The sequence below is a fragment of the Panthera leo genome, chromosome B1 (assembly GCF_018350215.1).
Source record: "Panthera leo isolate Ple1 chromosome B1, P.leo_Ple1_pat1.1, whole genome shotgun sequence".
NCBI lineage: Eukaryota > Metazoa > Chordata > Mammalia > Carnivora > Felidae > Panthera > Panthera leo.
The window spans coordinates 118,917,970-118,937,336 of NC_056682.1; the positions used below are offsets into that span (position 1 = coordinate 118,917,970).

Genomic DNA, 19,367 nt, shown 5'->3' on the forward strand with positions numbered 1-19,367 from the left:
AGTTTTGTTGATTGTTTCCTTTGCAGTGCAGAAGGTTTTTATCTTGATGAGGTCCCAATAGTTCATTTTTGCTTTTAATTCCCTTGCCTTTGGATCAGTTCATCCAGAACTGGATGTTGCTGTCCAGTTCTCCCAGCACCATCTGTTAAAGAGACTGTCTTTTTTCCATTGGATATTCTTTCCTGCTTTGTCAAAGATTAGTTGGCCATACTTTTGTGGGTCTAATTCTGGGGTTTCTATTCTATTCCATTGATCCATGTGTCTGTTTTTGTGCCAATACCATGCTGTCTTGATGATTATAGCTTTGTAGTAGAGGCTAAAGTCTGGGATTGTGATGTCTGCCGCTTTGGTCTTCTTCTTCAAAATTACTTTGGCTATTCGGGGTCTTTTGTGGTTCCATACAAATTTTAGGATTGCTTGTTCTAGCTTCGAGAAGAATGCTGGTGCAATTTTGATTGGGATTGCATTGAATGTGTAGGTAGCTTTGGGTAGTATTGACATTTTAACAATATTTATTCTTCCAATCCATGAGCATGGAATGTTCTTCCATTTCTTTGTATCTTTTTCAATTTCCTTCATAAGCTTTCTATAGTTTTCAGCATACAGATCTTTTACATCTTTGGTTAGGTTTATTCCTAGGTATTTTATGCTTCTTTGTGCAATTGTGAATGGGATCAGTTTCTTTATTTGTCTTTCTGTTGCTTCATTATTAGTGTATAAGAATGCAACTGATTTCTGTACATTGATTTTTTATCCTATGACTTTGCTGAATTCATGTATCAGTTCTAGCAGACTTTTTTTTTTTTTTAATGTTTATTTATTTTTGAGACAGAGAGAGACAGAGCATGAACGGGGGAGAGGCAGAGAGAGAGGGAGACACAGACTCTGAAGCAGGCTCCAGGCTCTGAGCTGTCAGCACAGAGCCCGACACGGGGCTCGAACCCATGGACCGTGAGATCATGACCTGAGCCGAAGTTGGACGCTTAACCGACTGAGCCACCCAGGCGCCCCAGTTCTAGCAGACTTTTGGTGGAGTTTATCGGGTTTTCCATATATAATATCATGTCATCTGCAAAAAGTGAAAGCTTGACTTCATCTTTGTCAATTTTGATGCCTTTGATTTCCTTTTGTTGTCTGATTGCTGATGCTAGCACTTCCAACACTATGTTAAACAACAGCAGTGAGAGTGGACATTCCTGTCGTGTTCCTGATCTCAGGGGGAAAGCTCTTACTTTTTTCCCCATTGAGGATGATATTAGCTGTGGGCTTTTCATAAATGGCTTCTAAGATGTTTAAGTATGTTCCTTCTATCCCGACTTTCCCAAGGGTTTTTATTAAAAAAGGATGCTGAATTTTGTCAAATGCTTTTTCTGCATCGATTGACAGGATCATATGGTTCTTATCTTTTCTTTTATTAATGTGATGTATCACGTTGATTGATTTGCGAATGTTGAACCAGCCCTGCAGCCCAGGAATGAATCCCACTTGATCTTTGGTGAATAATTCTTTTTATATGCTGTTGAATTCGATTTGCTAGTATCCTATTGAGAATTTTTGCATCCATATTCATCAGGGATATTGGCCTGTAGTTCTCTTTTTTTACTGGGTCTCTGTCTGGTTTAGGAATCAAAGTAACGCTGGCTTCATATAATAAGTCTGCAAATTTTCCTTCCCTTTCAATTTTTTGGAACAGCTTGAGAAGGATAGGTATTATCTCTGCTTTAAATGTCTGGTAGAATTCCCCTGGGAAGCCATCTGGTCCTGGACTCTTATTTGTTGGGAGATTTTTGATAACTGATTCAATTTCTTTGCTTGTTATGGGTGTGTTCAAGTTTTCTATTTCTTCCCGTTTGAGTTTTGGAAGTGTTTGGGTGCTGAGGAATTTGTCCATTTCTTCCAGGTTGTCCAGTTTGTTGGCATATAATTTTTCATAGTATTCCCTGATAATTGCTTGTATCTCTGAGGGATTGGTTGTAATAATTCCATTTTCATTCATGATTTTATCTATTTGGGTCAGTCTCCCTTTTCTTTTTGAGAAGCCTGGCTAGAAGTTTATCAATTTTGTTTATTTTTTCAAAAAACCATCTCTTGGTTTCATTGATCTGCTCTACAGTTTTTTTAGATTCTATATTGTTTATTTCTGCTCTGATCTTTATTATTTCTCTTCTTCTTCTGGGTTTGGGGTGTCTTTGCTGTTCTGCTTCTATTTCCTTTAGGTGTGCTGTTAGATTTTGTTTTGGGGATTTTTCTTGTTTCTTGAGATAGGCCTGGATTACAATGTATTTTCCTCTCAGGACTGCCTTCGCTGCATCCCAGAGCGTTTGGATTGTTGTATTTTCATTTTCATTTGTTTCCATATATTTTTTAATTTCTTCTCTAATTGCCTGGTTGACCCATTCATTCTTTAGTAAGGTGTTCTTAAACCTCCATGCTTTCGGAGGTTTTCCAGACTTTTTCCTGTGGCTGATTTCAAGCTTCATAACATTGTGGTCTGAAAGTGTGCATGGTATGATCTCAATTCTTGTATACTTATGAAGGGCTGTTTTGTGACCCAGTATGTGATCTATCTTGGAGAAGTTTCCATGTGCACTTGGGAAGAAAGTATATTCTGTTGCTTTGGGATGTAGAGTTCTAAATATATCTGTCAAGTCCATCTGATCCAATGTATCATTCAGGGCCCTTGTTTCTTTATTGATCCTGTGTCTAGATGATCTATCCATTGTTGTAAGTGGAGTATTAAAGTCCCCTGCATAGGGGCGCCTGGGTGGCGCAGTCGGTTAAGCGTCCGACTTCAGCCAGGTCACGATCTCATGGTCCGTGAGTTCGAGCCCCGCGTCAGGCTCTGGGCTGATGGCTCGGAGCCTGGAGCCTGTTTCCGATTCTGTGTCTCCCTCTCTCTCTGTCCCTCCCCCGTTCATGCTCTGTCTCTCTCTGTCCCAAAAATAAAATAAACGTTGAAAAAAAAAAATTTAAAAAAAAAAAAAAATAAATAAATAAAATAAAATAAAGTCCCCTGCAATTACCACATTCTTATGATAAGGTTGCTTATGTTTGTGATTAATTGTTTTATAGATTTGGGGGCTCCCATATTCGACACATAGACATTTATAATTGTTAGCTCTTCCTGATGGATAGACCCTGTTATTATTATACAATTCCCTTCTTCATCTCTTGTTACAACCTTTAATTTAAAGTCTAGTGTGTCTGATATAAGTATGGCTACTCCAGCTTTCTTTTGACTTCCAGTAGCATGATAGATAGTTCTCCATCCCCTCACTTTCAATCTGAAGGTGTCCTGAGGTCTAAAATGAGTCTCTTTTAGGCAGAAAATAGATGGGTCTTGTTTTTTTATCCATTCTGATACCATGTGTCTTTTGGTTGGAGCATTTAGTCCATTTACATTCAGTGTTATTATTGAAAGATATGGGTTTAGAGTCATTGTGATGTCTGTATGTTTTATGCTTGTAGTGATGTCTCTGGTCCTTTGTGGTCCTTGCAACATTTCACTCACAGAATCCCCCTTAGAGTCTCTTTTGCGCTGGTTTAGTGGTGACGAATTCCTTCAGTTTTTGTTTGTTTGGGAAGACCTTTATCTCTCCTTCTATTCTGAATGACAGACTTGCTGGATAAAGGATTCTTGGCTGCATATTTTTTTTTTTCTGTTCATCACATTGAAGATTTCCTGCCATTCCTTTCTGGCCTGCCAAGTTTCAGTAGATAAGTCTGCCACTAGTCTTATGGGTCTCCCTTTATATGTTAGAGCGTGTTTATCCCTAGCTGCTTTCAGAATGTTCTCTTTATCCTTGTATTTTGCCAGTGTCACTATGATATGCCATGCAGAAGATCGAGTCAAGTTACATCTGAAGGGAGTTCTCTCTGCCTCTTGGATTTCAATGCCTTTTTCCTTCTCCAGATCAGGGAAGTTCTCAGCTATGATTTGTTCAAGTACACCTTCAGCCCCTTTCTCTCTGTCTTCCTCTTCTGGAATTCCTATTATACAGATATTGTTCCGTTTGATTGCATCACTTAGGTCTCTAATTCTCTCTTCATACTACTGGATATTTTTATCTCTCTTTTTCTCAGCTTCTTCTTTTTCCATAATTTTATCTTCTAATTCACCTATTCTCTCCTCTGCCTCTTCAATGCGAGCTCTGGTCACCTCCATTTTATTTTGCACCTCATTTATAGCAATTTTTAGCTTCTCATGACTATTTCTTAGTCCCTTGATGTCTGTAGCAATAGATTCTCTGCTGTCCTCTATACTTTTTTCAAGCCCAGCGATTAATTTTATGACTATTATTCTAAATTCTTGTTCCATTATATTGCTTAAATCGTTTTTGATCAATTCGCTAGCTGTCGCTACTTCCCGGAGTTTCTTTTGAGGAGAATTCTTCCGTTTCGTCATTTTGGATAGTCCCTGGGGTGGCGCGGAACTGCAGGGCACTTCCCCTGTGGTGTCTGGAGTAACTTGTGTTGGTGGGCTGGGCCGCAGTCAGACCCGATGTCTGTCCCCAGCCCACCACTGGGGCCACAGTCAGAGTGGTGTGTACCTTATCTTCCCCTCTCCCAGGGTCAGGACTCACTGTGGAGTGGTGTGGCCCCTGTCTGGGTTACTTGCACACTGCCAGGCTTGTGGTGCTGCTTTGATGGGATCTGGCATATTAGCCAGGGTGGATCCACAAAGTGCACAGGGGCAGAGGAGCAGGCTCAGCTTATTTTGCCCTTGGTGGTCCCCTGCGGGAGGGGCCCTGCAGCACTGGGAGGGAGGCTGACCCGGTCTGAGGGATGGATCCACAGAAGCACAACATTGGGTGTTTGCGCGATGCAAGCAAGTTCGGCGAACTGGTTCCCTTTAGGGTTTTGGCTGGGGGATGAGAGAGGGAGATGGCACTGGCCAGCATCTTTGTTCCCTGCTGAGCTGAGCTCTGTCTTCCAGGGCTCAACACCTCTCCCTCCCGGTGTCCTCTTGCCCTCCCACTCTCCAAGCAGAGCTGTTGACTTATAACATTCCAAGTGCTTGCTAAATCCCGATGGCTGTCAGCACTCACTGCGTCCGGCCCCTCCGCTTTTGCAAATCAGACTCAGGGGCTCTGCCTTGCCAGGCGGGCTGCCCCTCCACCTCCCCGGCTCCCTCCCACCAGTCCATGTAGTGTGCACCACCTCTTGGCCCTTCCTACCCTCTTCTGTGGGCCTCTTGTCTATGCTTTGCTCCGGAGAGTCCATTCTGCTCATCTTCTGGCAGTTTTCTGGGTTATTTAGGCAGGTGTGGGTGGAATCTAAGTGATCAGCAGGACGAGGACGAGGTGAGCCCAGTGTTCTCCTACGCCACCATCTTCCTTGTTTTTCTCCCAGAGCGATTTATATAGAAGATATTTTTCAGCTATTTTTGTCATATCAAATTTAGTGAAAAATGCTGTCATTAATAAGGTCATCCTTTTTCCTCAAAGTGTTTTGCTCTCAATGGCATGGTTGCAAATATAACTGACTTATTTTTTTAAGTTTCTATTAAGTTTTTACAAGAGAAGACATCGGTGTTTTTTAGATGTTTTTTAAACCATTATTAAATTTTCATCATGTTATCTTCAAATAAATGAAGGACATAGTTTTTGAAATGTTTCAGAACGTTTATTTCTATATGAATAACTTATGTAGTTCTTTCCAACAGGTAGGAATTGCTTCATGCCATTTTAGGAGCAAATAATACAGGTTTAGTGGACTAAGCCAAATTAAATCTGGCTTGAGCCTTCTGTTCCAATTAGAACAGAACTTGTTTATGTGTCCTCCATCCTCCTTAGATGGACCCTAAAGCACTAATCTCTCCAGTATTTCACTGCATCTGGAGCACAGAGCAGTGCCCTGTTCAGACTCTTCTCAAAAGCCTTTCTTCCCAGCTCTACCATTTGTAGAGCTTTGCACCAGTATCCTGCTTTTCCCTTCCCTACCATGATAACAAAGCATTTCCCTAACCCTACAATCACAGAAATCTTGCCTACTCTCCTGAAACAAGGCAGAAAATAACTTTGAATCTTTTTTGAGATGTCTACATCATGCTAAAGGTGAAGGAGAGTTTTTTTATTTGATCACCCAAGAAAGAGTTGTAATTTAAATCATATCCTGAGCAATAAGAAAAGGAGAAAGAAAACAGTCCTAACCAAAAACTTGAGAAAAAAACACATAGGCAAAAAAGGATACGGAGTGTGCAAGGACCAAAGTTGTTTGCGGTATGGGGAGCAAAGTTAGAAAAGGGCAGTTTGTCTCTATAAGACGTTTATAATTCTTATTGGAGAAATAAGAGTTGTTTTTCGTCTATTATTTAAGAAGCTTGCAGAGTCCATTAGAGGAGCCTCAGAACTAAGAACCCAAAGCTTCTGGGGGCCCACTCTCAACTGCTTTTATTTGTTTCATATGAAGGTCTCCACATAAGAGCTCATGTGGAAAAAAACACAAAGGTTTTATGCTGATAACAGGACATTTGAGTGTTTATTTGTACCGAGCCCTGTTCCAGACACTTGTCATGTAGTCGCACCACCGCCAACCATGTCCTTTACAGAAGAGAAAACTGCAGCTCAGGGAAGCTATGTATTTGCCTGTAGTTCCGTAGCTATAAAGTGGCAGTGCTGACATTTGAGTCCAGTCTTAACCCCAGAGACTATTCTCTTTTACAACTGTATTATATTTAAGTTGACTTAAGGGGACACTGATGTGAGTTGACAAGTCATTTCTGACACGTGCAGCCCCTGGCGCTGCTTTTTGGCTTAAAGACCCTGTGATGTCAACTCTGTACCTGGACTTTGACAACGCAATAAGTCATCATTCACAAGAGACGTGGGAAGGAAAGGGTCGAATAGACTGAAAGCACACCACGCCGTCGCCGGGAACCCCCAAACCCGAGCCTTCGCAGGGCAGAGCAGCCGGCAGTCCGCTTAAACGCGGGGCCTCCATTAGCCCCGCCCTGCTGCTGCCAGCCCCGCCCAGACCCCACCCAGACCCCGCCCCGCTGCCCTTGGCTGAGCCGGCGGCCATTAGTCTGGCCCCAGCACCCGCGCGGAGTTCGTGCCCTGGCGGCTTTTCCCCCAGAGCGGCGCGTGGTCTACGCGGCAGTTGCTGGGCGCCAGGACCGCTCCCGGGGTAGCGAGGGATGCTGAAGGAATTGTAGGTATGGTCCATTTTTCTCAACAACTCTCACCCTTTCCAGGCCCTTGGGCACTGGCCCCTCATCCTGTGCCGTCCTTCCCTTCCTGTAGGCCCGTGGAGCTCCTTTCCTCCCGCTTCAGAAGCAGACGTGGGCTCCTTTGTCAGAAGCTGGGGAAACAGCCACAGACCTTTTTTCTCTCCTCCCCCTGACTCGTTTCTTTACTCCCTCATCCCACATCGCTGTCTTCTTTATTCTCTCCCTTCCTTCTCTGTTCCTTTCATTTTACAGATAACTCGCAAGAAAAAAGATCTGTCAGTCAAGACTGACTGCAAAATTAGTTTTATTAAGGGTAGACTGTTGTCCAAAGGGTGAATATGTGCAAATGAACTTTAACGTGCTCCTGTGACCGGACGTGTGTTCCAGGATTGGTAGCTGATCCTGGGAAGGCTTTCCTCCCTAACCTACCCACCTCTCAGTTCCCCCTCCCCAGCCTGTTTCTGTTGGCTTTATTACACTGGACAAGCCCTTTAGCTCAATGCTTTTGAAGAGACTAAGAGCAACTGTTGTACAGGTACCATGTGTCCAGTATACAGCATTCAGGAGTTACAAGAGCGCTGCAGGCCCATACCAGGTCCCTGAAAAATTAGATGGAGAGGAGCAATTGACGTGGGTATTCCCTAATTCTCCATAAGCGTAAATAAAATTGTAATTTGTGCAAGAGCAGTGTGAAAGTTAACACTTGTTACTATCTCAGCTAAAGAATTCATGACCCCAAAGGGTTTAGTCACTATGTGCTTATGAAGAGCGCATTCCTATTTATTGCCTTCTGTGAATACCAAAATGTATATTAGCCATTTTTATCAGTTGGCTGTCTCTTGTCATGAGCTCCTGCCCGTTACCTAACAAGAGGGAAGAGGCGAGTGCAATAATAGTACCATCTAAAGTAACATGTTTATGGTACATCTCATGTTGTACATTATTTTCATATTTTCACTAAACAGATTTAATAGTACCTGGAGCTTAGTATAATATACATTCAGTAAATATTTGTTGAAGAGACGAATGGATGAGATCCTCAAGGAGCCATGCCTTATTCGTTTTTGTATTCCCTGCACCCAGAGCTAAGTCTAGCACTAGCAAGTCTGCAAATATGAGAGATCAGATAGAGTGAGTGATTCACTCAGGAACAGACATTCATTAAATATCTCTAGGAAATCTGTTTTGCCAGTTATTCTGAATACAATGGTAAGAAAGACTGGCAAGATTCCTATTCTCATGGAACTTAAGATTTAGTGAGCAAAGCAACGAGATAGGAATGCGGAAATTTTGGATAATGTTAAGTGTAGTCAAGAAGTAAAACAGTATGAAGTGAGAGAGACTGGGGAAGAGGTTGTCTTAGATTGATTGGTTAAGGAAGGGCTCTCTGAAGACCTGACATGTGCTAACACCTCAGTGATCTAAAAAAAAAAAAAAAAAAAAAAAAAACCACAGAAATAGTAGGATCAAAGCATTGAAGTTAAATGGAATTCCAATTGCAAAAATCCTACAGTAGGAAAGAGCTTGACTCTTTCAAGGAACACCATAAAGACTGCTCTAGCTTCAGTGTGGATTAAGTGGTACAACTTGACCTTGAAGAGATAGGGGCCAAATCATACAGGGCTTTGAATAGGTCATGAGGATCTACCCATAGAATAAGTTTGGAATTCATTTAAAGCATGATGATAAACCAGCAGGAAGTTCTCCTGGAAGGGAGTAATATAATCTGATTTTCATTGAAAATAGATGTGTTCTGCCTGTTATGTGGTTAATTGATCATAGGGTTGGTGACAAGATTAGTAGCAGAAGACGATTGTGATCCAGGAAGGAATGACAATAGTTTGGGCTAACATAGTATAGAAGTGGATGGATATAAGGTATATTTGGGGCAGAACCTACAGATTTGGTGATGTTATGAATGTAGGGGATGAGAAAAAAAGAGAATCTTCTATGTTTTTGTCTTGAATTTGAGTGGATGGTTGTGACATTTACCAAATGAAAAAGACTAAAGAAGAAAAAGTACCTGTGTGTGTGTGTGTTTATGTACATTGGGAAGGGGCTGTTTTTATTTTGTTCACCTAAAATTTGATCTATGCTTATTAGAAATCTAAAGTAAATCTGGTGTCTTGAGTTCTGTGTAAGGAACCAAAGATACAAAATTGAGGAACATCAGCATGTAGAAAAAACTATCTGGATAAAGTGTATTCATAGAGAGGATTCCAATGATTAGGGGTAAAGCAGAAGAAAAGAAGCAAGCAAAGGAATTGGGTAAGGAGTAGCCAGTGAAGTAGGAAGAAAATCCAAAGAGTGCGGTGACTTAAAAGTCAAGACAACAAAGCACGGCCAGTGCTATTGAAACACGTTGAAAAGTCAAATAAAGATATCTGATCATTGGATTTTGACAACATGTAGTGGTTATGTGTCTTGACAAGAACGATGAAGAGAAAATGTAATGTGAAGAATAGATACAGCACTATAGACATCTCAAGATACTTCAGGAAGAAGAGCTGAGAAATGTAGATAATAGAGGAGTATGTGGAGTCAAAGTAGAATTCTCAAAGATAGGGACACTTAAGTATGTTTCTAGGCTAATGGGAATTATTCAGCAGAGAAGAAAAAAATTATAGTATAAGAGAGAATGTGTATATTTTAGGAGTGAAGTCTTTGAGAAACCAAGAGGGAATGGGATCCAGGGAATATGTAGCAGTGTTGGCTCAGGAACATGAACATAAAATTTGTAGTAATAAGAAGAAAGGCAGTGAGTATAGGTAGAGATGCAGATAGATGAGTAGATCTAGTGATCTCAGGAAAGAGTTTCTGCCTGATAGTGATTCTCTTTTTCTCAATAAAATAGAAAGTCTGAGGCAAGATCAGTAAGGAGAGAAAAGAAAGAATGTTTGGGTAGGAAGAGAAGGAATAAAATAGTCATTTTAGAGAATGGAAGGAAATCATTTGTCTTAGTCTGTTTGGGCTGCTGCAACAAAATAGCATAGACTAGGTGGCTTATAAGCAATTTTATTTCTCATAGTTGTGGAGGCTGGGAAGTCTGAGATCAAGGTGCTGGAAGATTCAGTGTCTGGTGAGAGCCCTATTTCTGATTAATAGAAAGCCAAAAGGGATTAGAGAGCTCCCAAGAACTCTTATTAAGAGCACTAATCCCATTCCTAAGGGTTCTGTCCTCATGACATAATCATCTACCAAAGACCCCCTACCTCCTAATGCCATCACATTGGAGGATAGGATTTCAACATATGAGTTGTGAGGGGACACAAATATTCATCTATAGCAATACTACAGAAGCATAGTAGCATAGCTAGGCAGGATCAAGTGCCCATTTGAGATTTGTAGCCTTGTAAGTGGGTAGCTGAGATAGGGTGGAGGAAAAGATCATAGGAGCCAAGGAGATCAAGGAGCCATAAGACCATAAGGATTGGCTTACCTGGATATTCTAGTGGCTAAGTGAGATCTTCAACCTAAATATCCTGACTGCCCACTCAGTAGGTTACAGTTTTCCTGAGAAATAGCTCATAGCATTGCTCTTTTGTGCCACTTATCCTTCCAGTTGACATAAAAAAATAAAAATAAAAAATTGTGATCTGATTTATTTTTTGATCCATATATCCAAATTCTAGATAGGCTGCTGCTTTTGTCTCTCTTATTCCTTTAATATTTAATTTTTTTGGCTTGTTTTCTTTGTGAATTTTTTTTAACCACTTCCATCAATATGTGTTTATTAAATTGCAAAAGCCTACCTCTTAAGTGGGAAAGTAAAGATGAAAGATAAAATTTGGAAATCCTGTTGCCTGTAGAGCTGGGATGACCAGTAATAGGGAAACCTGATTGATCTGTATTCACGCTAATAATAATAATAATAATAATGATAATAATAGCATTGGGGTAACCTTTTACATTTTGTGCTATGTTTTTATTTTCTCGTATCTCATTTGATTTTATAACTACTTTTTTCAGATGAGGAAACTGAGGCTCAAAGAGGTTAAGGGTCTTGACCAAGGCCACATACCGAGTAAGTGGCAGAATTATTAACCACAGAGTTCTGACAAAAATCCCATGGTTGTTTTTTGTTTGTTTTTTGGGTTTTTTGGTTGTTCTTTTTTTTACTATAGTGGTTTGTTTCTTTGCTTTTTACACTCTATTATATCCAAAGTGATATCCAAAAAACAAAAAACTCTGCTAGGTAGAAAGTAATGGCTGGCTAGAGGCCTTTTACAGTTTAAAAACTTTTTGTTTGTGTTTAAAATTCAGCAGTTAATGAGATTAGATAATTACCTGCCATCTACTGTGTTAGGTAGAGAACTCAGAAATGATTACAAAATCAGCACAGATTTAATCCAGTAGGGAAATGCATGGAAATGCAAGTCACTAAGTAGCATTTCTTGGGCCCTTTCCAACATACTATATATGCTTCCACAATACCCTGTATCGACTAAATTCTATATACAAAGGAAAATGAATACAGTACCAGTTATATGGTGGGCTCTTACTGAATATTTGTCAAATAAAAGAATGATGATAGTTAAACCAGTAATTATAAATATAACATAATAATATAATTATAATAGTTAAACTAGTATTTATAATTATAATTAAAATAGTTAAATCAATAATTGCTTCCACAATACCCGGTATCGACTAAATTCTATATACAAAAGAAAATGAATACAGTACCAGTTATATGGTGGGCTCTTGCTGAATATTTGTCAAATAAAAAATGATGAAGGTTAAATCAGTAATTATAATAGTGGGATACAGGCTGTGATAAGGGATGGATGCTATGATAAGGATGCATCTTAGAGAAACTTCTAAAGGAAGGACTTCTAAACTGATAGAGTTAGTTGTGCAAAAAATGGGGGTTTAGGGTTGGAAAACAGCATACAAAATGTATAGTCTCAGAGATATGAGGCTTGGCAAGTTTTAAGAACTAAAATAGCATGGCTGAAGTTTAAAAAATGAGGAGATAGACAGGAACAAGGTTAGCCCTTATTAAAGGGAGCTCTGTAATATGAGTTTAAGGAGCTTGGACTTTTTTCTTCTATGGGAAGCCATTGAAGAATGTTAGGCAGGAAGTTGCCGGAATCATGCTACATTTTAGTTTATGCTGCATTGTGGAGATTACAAGCAGAGGACCAAGACTGGACATGGGGAGAACAGTTGGAAGGCCGTTACAGGGTGTATGTGAAAAAGTGCTTATGGCCTGGGCTGGCACAGTGGCAATTTATACTGAGAGAAAGTGGACAAAATTTTCAATTATTTAGGAGCTTGTATTAACATGATTTAGTAACTCACTGAATGTCAGTAGGGAAAGAGAAGGAATGAGTTCTCAGTTTCTAATTTCAGCAAGTAGGTGGATGGTGGTTTCATTCTCTGAGATAGGAAATTCTCTGAAGAAGGAATAGATTTAGTGGGGGAAGCTCTTGAGTTCAGTTGTACATATATTGAGTTTAAGATGCTTGTAAAGACCATGAAGTAGAGATATCCAATAAGTTGTTAAATACACTACTTAGAATCTCAACAGAGCTTCTCTAGGCCAGACTCATCAGCATATTGGACATAATTGGAGCCATGAGAGTAAAAGAAGTCTCTTAAGAAATGTATATAGAGTGAGAAGAGGGCATAGGGAAGAATGCTGAGCAACCCCAACTTTCAAAGGATGGATAGATGAAAAGAAGACCAAGGACAACCAGAGAGAGAGAATGAAGGTAGAACAAGTGACAAAGTGATGTAAGAATTCAAAAAGGGAAGACGACTTCTAGTTTTGTGCTGTACCTTGCAGGAAGTTCTATTGGAATGACCCTTAAGCAATAGGTATGATTTACAAAGAAGAAATGCAGTGGGAAGGTATTCCAAGCAAAGAAAACAAAAATGCACAGGAGAACAATTAGTAGTTCAGTATGACTGAAATGTAGGGTCAAGAGGACTAGAGAGAAAGCCATGATGGTTTGATGCCATTTTGTGGAAAACCATGGATTCTGGGTAAGTTGTTGGTAACTTTATTATTTGGTGAGAAAAACCATTGTAGTGGGGCTAACAAAAAGTCAAGGATATAAATCATGCTCTGAACCCTGGAATACCTTACTATTTTATTGTGGAAACAAGATCTAGGCATCTGAAAAGAATAAAAATTCAAGATAACACCTGATTAATGAGAACAAACACTAACTCCCATAGGAATTTTAACAGTGGCAAAGTCAATTTGAATTGGAGTACTAGTTTAGCCCAGATTTGTATTGTCCTGATTAAATAATATGCCAGCTAGTCATTATCTTTAAAAAAAAAAAAAAAAAAAGGCCAAGCAAAAAAACCCTGATCTAATTTGAATGCTCTGTATAAAGAATATTCTCCTTGTGGATATAGCTTTCAAATTCATCTGTTTGGAAAGGCTTACATTATAGTTTTTACTTAATGGTCTTTGATGTACACTCACAAAGACTTCTTTGTATGAAGGACAACACGAGTTCCAAAGATCCTAAAGCAATACATATAAGCAGATAATGATGCATATGTTTTACCAAACGTTCATGTAATAAATACACGTTAAATGACCATTATATGTCAGTAATGCATAGTGGCTCGGAGCATGGACTACATATTGAAACACACATGAATTCAAATCCCAGCTCTGCTTTCAATGGAAGGAAACAAGTTGCAATCTCACTTAGAATAGTTTATACTTACCTCTGTAAGTATTCTGATTTTTGAAAGAAATTCCAGTTATGTATCCAATTTTAACACTACTATAAAACTTAATTGTTATTTCTTAAATCTTCTGGGGAGAGAGATGAGAAATGATTTTAAAGTATGTAGCTAAACCACTGCGTGAATTATCCATATTTAAGGACTATTCTTTGGCCATAAATTTTGCTGAATGGTATATGATATATTCACTAGATGTCGCCATTGCACAACATTGCTTCAAAATGATAAACCCAAAGAACAGTGTATAGTAACAAGAGCACACACCAGAGAAAGACAATTAATTTCTGTTATGTGATATACATACATACACACACACATACATACATGATATTTATATAAGATGTGTAATTCCCAAGCAACATGTGTTGGTATTCTTTCACGCCGTTTCTTAGTAGGTCCATAAGAGAATAGAAAGCAAGAAAGAAAACTGATAAAAACCTTAGATCATCTAACATCTTTCGTCTCTACCTCATTTTATAAATTTGAAAATGAGGTACAGGGAGATGAAGTGACAAGAAATTTACTCAGTGCTATGTGGCAGATTAAAAGCAGGAAGCTTAGAATTCCCAATTCTATAATACAACACTGTTTCTATTACTAATATTTACAGTCAAAGAAACATTCTAATAAAACTAGAACTTCTAAATCCATCAAAATTTTCCACTGCTCTATTTTTTTTTAATTTGTGTGGGTTTTTTTTTAAGTTTATTTATTTACTTTGAGATAGTGAGAGAGAGAGAGAGAGAGAGAGAGCACATGATTGGGAAGGGGCAGAAAGAGAAGGAGAGAGAGAATCCTAAGCAGTCTCTGCACTGTCAGTGCAGAACCCAATGCAGGGCTTGAACTCACAAAGTGAGATCATGATCTGAGCCAAAATCAAGAGTCAGACACTTAACCAACTGAGAAACCCAGGCACCCCAAATTTTCCACTACTGTAAAAGCAAAGTTTAGCAATATGACAACAGTTCCTATTTATAATAAAAATTATTAATTGATTACCATAGCTTTTGCTATGAACTATACAAATATCTTACTTTATCCCCATGATAGCAAGATATGTGGCACATATTTATTTATTTCTGCCTTATTCCAAATGAGATTTTTAAGAACCTTATTGAAATAAATAATAGCCTAAAAATTTAAAAAGAAATTGAGGTGATCATAAATATAAGATACTAAAATATAAACCACTTTGAAGTCTTCTGTTTGTTAGTGTACAAAAAGCATGCCCTGATGTCTAGTAAAATCAAACTTGATGGACTTGTCTCAAATTGTATCCTGCTTTCTCTAGCTGTAAGTGTAAAGTAAGAAAAGTAGATAGTACTATGCTCATTAAAAGATGACAAGATACTATAATTTCCCCAAGATCGTACAACTAGTGTATTTCTGATTTCAAAGCCCTCATTCTTTCCATTATGCCAGCTATCCAGACGTATAATGAGAGGACTCGTACCAGAATACAGTCACTGTAATCCTTAGACACCTGGATTACCACAATTACTTCTGATATATACAGGTAGGCTTTTGCTTATATCAAATTTATTTCACATAATTGCACAGAGCTGTTGACAAGATTTTTTCTGTCAAGAAATTGACTCCTAAGAATGTTATTAGGAGAACTACATTTTAAATTATAAAATTTGTATTATATTAAGGAAATCGACTTTTGAAAATTTGATTATGTAATAGATAAAGAGGTCCTAGGGGAAGCAAGAAGTCCAAAGGAAAATAGAAGGAGATATCTAGATCAAAGAGGAAAGGAGATAAGCACAGTGTTAAAAAAAAAAAAAGAGAGAGAGAGAAGAGGGCAATAGGGAGAGAGTTAAGGGTTAAATACCCTGCCTAGCCTGCTTCTGATCCCTACATTACTCAAGTATCTGGATATTCTTCCTTACCTTCCTCCATTTTTGTATCAAAAATCTATCCTAGCCAGGGTCCTACCTAGTTCTTCAAAACTTCTACTCTTTAGTCTTTTTCTATAGGAACAGAACCTTTTACTAAGTTGTCCTGTTGATTTCCTGCCTGTCTTTGCAGCATAATCATTAAGGATCTTCGTCATTCTATAATTTGCTTCCTTTTTCATAATGTATTTGTAAAGCCTGTTCTTGGTGTTGGCAATCTTACTCTTCTACAAAAGATGCCTTTTTTTGTTAACATCCAGAAATATTTTTGGTTTTGTTGTCATTTTGAATATCTGGCATTTAAAATTCTCAGTTCACTCAATATTTATTCCACACATATTTCTTGAGGGCCTACCATGTGGTAGGCACTATGTAGATCAAGGGTAAAACCAGATATTGTCCCTCTCTCTTGTGGAGCATATAGCCTTCCAGTTCCCTCCAAGATGTAATAGGTCTACTGCAACCTCTTTTTTTTTACTGCTCACAATAAAAAAAACTCTGGGCAAAATGTGAAGAGCAACTACCTGAGATCGAAAAGTAAACAAAAGGAGGTGGATTGTGGAGAGTCAAAACCACACGGTGAATTTCTTTTGCTCTTGCAGCTTTGACCTGAAGACAGGCTTCAGTGATAAAACCATGCAAGGACAGCACAGAAGGTTAAAAGTACAATAGGAAACCTATTTTTATGGCCTGAAGATCTGGGAAAATGGACTCTATCATTTGAAGAGAATGTGAAGAATCCTTGTTGTTGTTGTTGTTGTTTTCCTTTTGTGGTTTTTTTCCCAAGGGCAGGCCCTATTTATGACATTATGGGCAGCTATAACTCAGAGGAAAAAACCCCATCTTCTGACCAGAGAAACCAGGGAAAGAGACTTTGAGAGATATAGCAGGGTACAGATTTAGGAGAGGGAAAAGCTGGAGAATGAGGTTCCTTAGTTCTGTATATGAACACAACAAGATGCCTTGGGTCACCTCCAGCTGTGCATGCAGGAGACAGGCCTAAAGCAGCATTGCAAGGGCTTTAAGAACTAAAGTAAGATAAAGAATTTTTAATTTAAAATAAATATGGAGGGAAAAAACACTGCTCAAGTCACAGAATAACCCCTGAGTGGTTCATGCTGGAACACACCCAAAACCGCAAAGCAAAGGCTTTGAAAACAAATGAGATTGGAACCAGTGCCCACAGAAAGTAAGAGAGAGCTTATGATCTGCACCTGAACAAGTTGATTACCTACTGAGACAAACAAATTTAAATATTTTTCATAGGATTTTAACAGGACCCAGAGTCTACACAGCAAAATGTCAAGGATATACTCCAAAAGTACTTGACATATGAAGAACTAGGAAATGAATGTCTTACGAGAAAAGAAAATCAATAGATGCCAATCCAAAATGACACAGATATTGGAATTATCAGACAGAGGTTAAAGCAGCTATTATTGTAACTGTTTCGTTGTGGTAAACTATGATTGTAATGAATGGGAAGATACACATTAATAGCAGAAAAATAGAAACTAAAGAAACAAAAAGTTTCAAACTAAAAAATACAGTATCTGAAATAAAAATTAACTGGATAGACTCAACAGCAGAATGGAAATGAATGAGGGAAAATCAGTGAACTTGATAGATAAATAGAAACTATCTTATCTGAGGAAGAGAATGGGATAAAGAGATTGAAAAACAAAATGAGAAGAAAATTGAAAAATAAAATGGGCACTATTATGGAGTCTATAGCCTAATGAGGCTAACACATTAAACAATCACTAATGGATACACAATTACAAACTGAGATAAATGTTCTGAAGAAAATGATCAAGATACTGTAAGAGCATATAATAACTGGACCTGACTTAGCTAGGGGCAGAAGTGATGTCATAAATATTTCTCTGAGGATATGTTCCTTGAGCAGAAGGATGAAAAGGAGTTAACCAAATGAAAGGGAGATGGTGGTAGAGAGTGTTTCAAATTAGAGAGAAAAGTAAGTGTTAAGGCCCTACAGAAGGAACCTAGCAATTTCAGGGAACTGAAAAAAACAGAGTGGCTAAGAGTGGGGGGAAAATGGATGGGCAATGGTATGAATTAGGCTAAAGAGGGAGCCAGGGACCACATTGTGCAGAATCCTATAGGTCATTGCAATGGACCGAATGTGTCTCTCCCCAAATTCATATATTGAAACTTTTTTAAAGTTTATTTATTTTTGGAGAGAGAGAGCATGTGAGCAGGGTAGAGACAGAAAGAGGGAGAGGGAGAATCCCAAGCAGGTTCCTTGCTGTGAGCGCAGAGCCCTAATCAAGGCTTGATCTTAAGAACCATGAGGTCATGACCTGAGCCAAAATCAAAAATTGGATGCTTAACCAACTGAGCCAGCCAGATGTGCCCATATATTGAAATCTTAACCCTCAATATGATAGTATTAGGAGGTGGGACCTTTGGAAGTTCCATGAAAGTAGATTCCTTATAAAGGGATTAATACCCTTATAAAAGCAACCAACCCCAGGGAGCTCTCTGCCTCACGTTTTGCCATGGGAGGATATAACAGAAGTTGGCAGTCTGTTACCTGGAAGAAGACTTTCCACCCTACTTGCTGAGACCCTGATTTTGGATGTGCAACCTCCAGAATTGTGAGGGATAAATTTCTGTTATTTATAAGCCACCCAGTCTGTGGTGCTTTGTTGTGGTAATCTGAACTAAGACAATTGTGTTAAGTATTTTTGTCTATATCCTAAAGCCAGTGAACTGGTAGAGGATTGAGAGATGGAAACTTCAGGATTCCCAACTTTTAACAATTGAGAAGGATGATCCTGTAAAGGAGACAGGGAAGGAATAAGAAGAAAGGTATGGGGGCGGGGAGGGGGAGATATGAGAGAGTGGTTTAACAAGAACCAAAAGAAGAGTGTTTTATCATGTCATGTGGTCACTTGGAGATTACTAATGATTTTTGCTAGAACTGTTTTTTTGGAGTGAAAGGAGTAGAATCTTCAACTAGAGAACAATGAAGGGTGAGTAGTTCATGGAGAAAAAAAGACTGAGAACTGCTGACTCTCCAAAAAGTTTATTGGTAAAGGAACAGAGACAGACGGGGCAGTAACTAAATGGGCAGATGGGTTTCTGGGAAACTTTTATTAAGATGAACTCATTTAAAAGTCATTGGGAAGGATCTGGTTAAAAGGAAGTACAAGGGGAGAGATAGTTGGTACAGGCAGAGAAGGATCATTGATAGTATAAAATTCTTGAGAATATAGGAAGGAATATAATCTAAAATGCACATGCTCTGATTGCCTTAGGAGGAGGGACACTTCCTTTAAGAAGAGAGGAAGCTAGATTTATATATGTAAATTGGAGGTAAGGTTATCTACTGAGAATTAAGGGGAATATGTGGAGGATCTATGGTTTGAGAAGAGTGGAAAAGGTTTGGAATAGTTGTTGGGGAAAATGAGTTGACAGAATGTATATGTTGGGTTTGGTCCATTTTAAAGGCCCACTAGAGGCTGTTGGTTATGAATTTATAGTGATGCCAGGTTTCTCTAGTGTAACTTTCTATGGCAGTATTCAGTTGCTCAAATAAGTGAATCAAAATATGA

General features: G+C 38.8%; 1 protein-coding gene across 8 annotated transcripts in view; it reads left to right on the forward strand.

The window, feature by feature from the left end:
* The first annotated feature begins 7,040 nt into the window (after nt 1-7,040).
* The window catches only part of SLC9B1 (solute carrier family 9 member B1), a 73,064-nt gene continuing 60,737 nt past the window's right edge, over nt 7,041-19,367 (forward strand). The window contains exons 1-2 of one of the 8 annotated variants that reach the window (XM_042935798.1): nt 7,047-7,152; nt 15,308-15,401. Coding sequence is in view for 5 of the 8 variants with exons in the window: in XM_042935803.1 (XP_042791737.1) it covers nt 7,139-7,152 (14 nt within the window). In the remaining 3 variants the exon portion in view is untranslated. Of the gene's footprint in view, nt 7,157-15,307; nt 15,402-19,367 lie in introns of all 8 variants that reach the window. The other 7 variants (XM_042935797.1, XM_042935803.1, XM_042935804.1 and 4 more) reach the window with 7 other exon arrangements.